The sequence below is a fragment of the Ranitomeya imitator genome, chromosome 1, assembly GCF_032444005.1.
Source record: "Ranitomeya imitator isolate aRanImi1 chromosome 1, aRanImi1.pri, whole genome shotgun sequence".
In the NCBI taxonomy this organism is placed as follows: Eukaryota; Metazoa; Chordata; class Amphibia; order Anura; family Dendrobatidae; genus Ranitomeya; species Ranitomeya imitator.
The window spans coordinates 359,723,241-359,729,368 of record NC_091282.1 but is presented as its reverse complement, the minus strand read 5'-3'; the positions used below and the strand labels follow the sequence as shown (position 1 = coordinate 359,729,368).

Here is a 6,128-nt window from a genome sequence, read left to right as displayed (position 1 = left end):
CTCAGGATAGATATATAGTACACTCCACAGCCCACTCAGGATAGATATATAGTACACTCCACAGCCCACTCAGGATAGGTGTACAATAAACTCCACAGCCCACTCAGGATAGATATATAGTACACTCCACAGTCCATGTAGGATAGATATTTAATACACTCCACAGCCCACTCAGGACAGATGTATACTACACTCCTGACTCCACCGCCCACTCAGTAAAGTCCACACACTACACTTCTACCTTCTGTGCACAAATTGGGACTTTCCCATCCCGCCCTCTCTACAAGGTGATTGGCTGTCACACGTTGTGCTTGTCCCTGATTGGCTGTCTGGGCTGCCAGCTTCCTCCTCGCACACTTCCTTGTTGTGAACTAGTCCCGGCATCTTGGAGCGTAGTGTGAGAAGTTTGCTCCTCCAGTGCTGCACTGCCTGCCGGGAATGTGAGTGACACCTCCTGAAGGTGAGTGGGCAGGAGGGGCTGCTGCTCTGTCATGGTGGTCTGTGTCCCTCCAGCCACACAGCACTATGCTGAAGTACCCAGAACAGCCCCAGTAGTCAGCACGGTGTGTTGTCAGGGAAGAGCTTCCCCTGGAGGAGCCATCACCTCACATGGAAGACATGGCGCTATAGCAGTATGCCTCATGTACCCACTGGGGTTTATTCCTACAATTCATCAGTATTGTGGATGTGATTTTCAGCAGTGTTTGCTCCGTGATTAATTCCACTGTCCTTTTCATCAGAGATTTTCACGAAAGGCAAAATGAAAGTGCAGTGCTTTTCCTATATGGTATACTGTTAAAGGTAAAATACGTAAGATCATGCTTGTCTCCTGGGGATCATGTGACCAATCACTGGCTTCACCCTCTCCGCACGCGGATAAATCACGTACATCTCGGGGCTGTACGGCCAGCGCTGATTCCCAATGGCCGCGATCCTCGGGAGAGCCAGTGCCCACAATGCTGGCACAGTGCCGGTATCGGAGGCGAGTATGAGTGTTAATGGGGTAAACCTAGGGGTTTCCCAAGTATCGGCCTGTATTGATGTGAGGGTCCCCTGGCTATGCATCCAATCAAACCAATCACAATGAATTTATAGTGTAAATACAGCAGGACGGGCATGCACAAAATGGCAAGCCGGCCAAAGTAGACCAACCATGCCATACACATCGGGCAGCTGAAGGGTATTGCCATAGGTCTAGATTCACACTAGCATTTCACGTTCCTTAAAAGGAGCAGGAAAATTAGATTTTGTTCAGAAAATTCTTCAGTCCTTTGATCGCTTCAAACTGCCCCAGACAGACCACGTTCACTATAGCAGGGTCTGTTTGGTTTTTGTTCCGGAGGCCTCGGTTTCATGGAGGCTTGGATGTGCGTGTGATCATGGCCTAACATGACTCCTATTGAAAGCATGTGCTCCAGAGTAAAAATCTCCAGAGCACTAACGAGCGCTTCTGTAGTTCTCCTAATTACTCTTCGTGTACTTGTTAGGCCGGAGTCACACTGTCGTATAGTATCCGATGTGATATGCTAATGAGCTATAATAACCCTCTGCTGCGGCCGGGAGCCGCGTGTCAGTGCTCCGATCTTGAAGTGTGACAATAAAGTTCAATTATACATATTTCGGATGTAATGTTAGTGTTGTCCTGATGATCTCTGTGTATCGACCTTGCAGATCCCTTCATGTTTTCCATCTGAACACCGGAATACCCCTGCTATGTGTAATTCTAGGTATGGACTGGTCCACAGCAGAGCAGGTGAATTCCCGGGTGGGCCGCCCACAAGCGCAGTGCCTGGCACAGTACACTTGATACACTCTGCTGTCTTTATCGGCATAAAGTGCATCTTGTTTATTTACCAAACTACTCATTGTATTAGTTTCTGTAAGCACAGGCTGAACCTGCATGTAGCTGAAGAGTGTCCCCCAGAACCAATGTTACTGGTGAGCCCAGGTATTCAGTCCGACACTGTATAACCTCTAAGTAATAGAGAGCGTCACCTATTTCTTTTCATTACTCTTTCAGGTTTCCTGATCTTTTTTTATTCACCTTTTGAAGACGCTGAAGTGAAATGTCCTCCTCAAACTTCTATATTGCGGTCTGTAACTTCTCATCAGTTCTCCAATCTCCAGATGGGAAGAGAGACCGAGTAGAGCGAGGGCGTCTATTGACATTGACGGCAGCCCCTTGTCCCTCAAATCCCCCCAGGACCGATAACGCTCGGTTCCATGCCCCCATTCTCTGGCTCAGAGTGTATGAAACTGATAAAGTGGTTAGTGTCGATCCAGCGTCGGTGCAAGAGATCGGAGCCCTGGCATGGAGGACATTACTGGCCGTCACTGACACCGAAGAGAGATATGCCTTTTATATGGACCATAAAAGACTGAAGGAAGTGATGCTCTTAAAAACTGGCGACTATGTGCGGGTCCAAGTCAAATCCTCCAGTGGTCGCAAAGAAAGAGGTGTACTTTGTTACAAAGGATCTGTCAATAATGAACAAGAGATCTTTTTTGGAGTGCAGCTTGTGGTAAGCAATAAAGCCATAACACCATAGCCAATTAGGCTCTGGCAAAGGGGTTCTCTGGTGGAAACGAGCTATAACTAGTGACGAGTCAACGTGCTCGGATAAGGTGTTATATGAACATGCTTTTGTGCTGATCGAGTGACTTTTTTATGCTTTAATACTATGGTCAAGTCAATGCGGCTGCTCGACAGTCGCAGCACACACAGGGATTGCCTGTACTCAGGCTGTCTAGCAGCTGCAAATCTTGCAGCTGCGGGGACTCAAACAGAATTTCCGAGCACACCGAAATACTCGGAGACCACCTGAGCATTCTCAAAAATCTTGAGTAACGAGCACACTCGCTCATCACTAGTCCTCAGTCAAAAATGTTCTTTTATTTCACTGAAAAAGTACCGCTGCCTGCAACCCTACATTTCCACACCTAAATGACTGACACCTTATTGGAACCTGACAGGTTAATAAGTGAGCGGGGTCCTTTGGGGGCCCTTGGTCTCAGTTGTGCAATAAATTTGGTACGGTCTTCTGTTTTTCGTGGTGTTTGTCCATTTTTAATTTCTGTTTCCATATCAGGGGTCTGCAGTGGGGAAAGGCTTCACGGACGGATCATTCCGCGGCCAGAGATTCTTTCATTGTGATGAGAATTGCGGGGTCTTTGTGTCAGGAAGCAGGCTGGAGAAGGACTGGTCAGAACACGCTGTAAAGCACTCAGGAAAAATAGATGAGAAGACTCCTGGAGGACAAGAAGAGTCCGTTTTAAGAGCCAAACCCAGGAACCACCAGGAGCCACGCACGAAACCATTAACATTTATGCCACGTGGAGTGGGGCAGGAAAGTCCACAGAGAAATGGCGAGAAAGATCAAGAAAAGGGTAACCCGTTATTATATTTACCATAAGTAGCTCTTACACTATTTTAGTGCCTTACCTTAAAGGAGTGCTTCCATCTCAGACATTAAAGGGTTTATCCAGTCTTCTGCAAAAAGTCTGCAGTCACTATATGTGACTGCAGACTTCTCCATTCTCATATCGTGCACACTGTCAGGATTCTCTGGTGTCGGCAGTGAGGGCGGTCACGTGCACAAATGTATGCCATTTGCATACTAGACGTGTGCGGCTTCACTCAATACAAGTGAATTGAGTACGTTAAAAGGAACCTTTCACCTGAATTTGGCGGGACCGGTTTTCGGTCATATGGGCACAGTTTTCGGGTGTTTGATTCACCCTTTCCTTACCCGCTGGCTGCATGCTGGCCGCAATATTGGATTGAAGTTCATTCTATGTCCTCCGTAGTACACGCCTGCGCAAGGCAATCTTGCCTTGCGCAGGCGTGTACTACGGAGGACGTAGAATGAACTTCAATATTGCGGCCAGCATCTAGCCAGCGGGTAAGGAAAGGGTGAATCAAACACACGAAAACTCCGTCCATATGACCGAAAACCGGTCCCGCCAAATTCAGGTGACAGGTTCCCTTTAAGTCGACTAGTGACCACGTGTATGCAAACCACATTTTTGCAGTCACGTGACCGACCATCCTCGCCGCCTATATAGATAGCTGATACAGCTTTGACGGCCATCTTCCTTTTTGTGTTCCCCCTGTAAGTAGCAACCTTGGCTTGCAGAATGGTTACGAAATGCCCACCAATAGACATTTGGGGTATGTCCTGTAGTCATGCTTTACAATTCTGAGATTGAAACCCACCTTTAAATTGTATGGTGACAATAGGATTATTATTATTATTTTTTTTTTTTTTTCGGTAAAGTATTATTGCAGTAGAATTGCCGTTAACATTATGGACCTCTTGGTCTCTCCACTTCTATGTATCAGAATGCAGACTGCAGAATGAGAGGCTCATTTATTGGTTATAAATCCTTTTTGAAGATTGTTCAAACTTGGAGAGATAAGTGCTGCTGACCAGACCGGCTACAGACAAGCTCATTGGTGGATTTCATTTAATTCATTCTACAGCTGTCTGTGGTACATAGAAGACAGATGGACAAGTATAAAAAGAAGCCCTACTGCAAGAGAATGCCTTCCAGCCAACATTACCCGAATTTAAAGCCTTAACGACCGGGGGTATTTGTTTTTGTGTTTTTTTTTTTTGTTTTGTTTTGTTTTTTTGCTCCCCTTCATCCCAGAGTCATAACTTTTATTTTTTTTTTTTTGTATTTTTTAGTCAATATGGCCATATGAGGGCTTGTTTTTTGCGGGACAAGTTGTACTTTTGAACAAAAACATTGGTTTTAACATTTTAGGTCCTGGAAAATGGGGGAAAAAATTCCAAGTGTGGTGAAATTGCAAAAGAAGTTCAATTCTACAGTTGTGTGTGTTTACTATGTTCACTAAATGCTAAAACTGACCTTCCATTATAATTCTCCAGGTCGTTACAAGTTCAGACACCAACCATGTCTTTTTTATCTATGTGGTGAAAAAAAAAATGCAAAAATTTATTAAAAAAAAATTGTGCAGTTTTTCAATACCCTTAGCGTCTCCATTTTTCATGATCTCTGGTCGGCTGAGGGCTTATTTTTTGCGCACTGAGCTGATGGTTTTTAATGATACTTTGGTGCAGATACGATCTTTTGATCGTTTGTTTCATTTTAATGCAGTGTTGCAGCGACCAAAAAACATAATTCTGGCGGTTTGACACTTTTTTTCTTGCTACGCCTTTTAGCGGTCAGATTAATTTTTTTTTTTTTTTTCAAATTGACAGCTCAGGCGATTCTGAATGCGGCGATGCCAAATAAATGTATTTTTTTTTTTTTTTTATATATATATTTTTTTTTATTACTTTTTGCATGCTTATAATAATATATAATAATTTTTATTTATATAGCGCTAACATATTCCGCAGCGCTTTACAAATTATGGAGGGGACTTGTACAGACAATAGAAATTACAGCATAACAGAAATATAGTTCAAAACAGATACCAGGAGGAATGAGGGCCCTGCTCGCAAGCTTACAAACTATGAGGAAAAGGGGAGACACAAGAGGTGAATGGTAACAATTGCTATAGTTATTCGGACCAGCCAGAGTGTAAGGCTCGGGTGTTCATGTAAAGCTGCATGAACCAGTTAAAGGGAACCTGTCACCTGAATTTGGCGGGACCGGTTTTCGGTCATATGGGCGGAGTATTCGGGTGTTTGATTCACCCTTTCCTTACCCGCTGGCTGCAATATTGCGGCCAGCATGCAGCCAGCGGGTAAGGAAAGGGTGAATCAAACACCCGAAAACTCCGCCCATATGACCGAAAACCGGTCCCGCCAAATTCAGGTGACAGGTTCCATTTAACTGCCTAAGTATGTAACAGTATAGAAACAGGGCTATTAACTGCATAAAAGTGAATGAGAACATGATGCGAGGAACCTGATTATGTTGTGTTTTGTTTTTTTTTTGTTTTAATAGCCCACACAGGGATCGTTAGGTTAATGCATTGAGGCGGTAGGCCAGTCTGAACAAATGAGTTTTTAGGGCACACTTAAAACTGTGGAGATTGGGGATTAATCGTATTAACCTAGGTAGTGCATTCCAAAGAATCGGCGCAGCACATGTAAAGTCTTTGAGACAGGAGTGGGAGGTTCTGATTATTGAGGATGCTAACCTGAGGTCAT

General features: G+C 44.5%; 1 protein-coding gene across 1 annotated transcript in view; it reads left to right on the top strand.

Moving 5' to 3' along the window:
- The first annotated feature begins 361 nt into the window (after nucleotides 1-361).
- Nucleotides 362-6,128, top strand: part of LOC138672696 (ubiquitin carboxyl-terminal hydrolase CYLD-like) — a 60,442-nt gene continuing 54,675 nt past the window's right edge. The window contains exons 1-3 of the mRNA XM_069760926.1: nucleotides 362-460; nucleotides 2,021-2,522; nucleotides 3,090-3,387. Coding sequence (XP_069617027.1) covers nucleotides 2,067-2,522; nucleotides 3,090-3,387 — 754 coding nt within the window. The 5' untranslated portion in view covers nucleotides 362-460; nucleotides 2,021-2,066. The remainder of the gene's footprint in view (nucleotides 461-2,020; nucleotides 2,523-3,089; nucleotides 3,388-6,128) is intronic.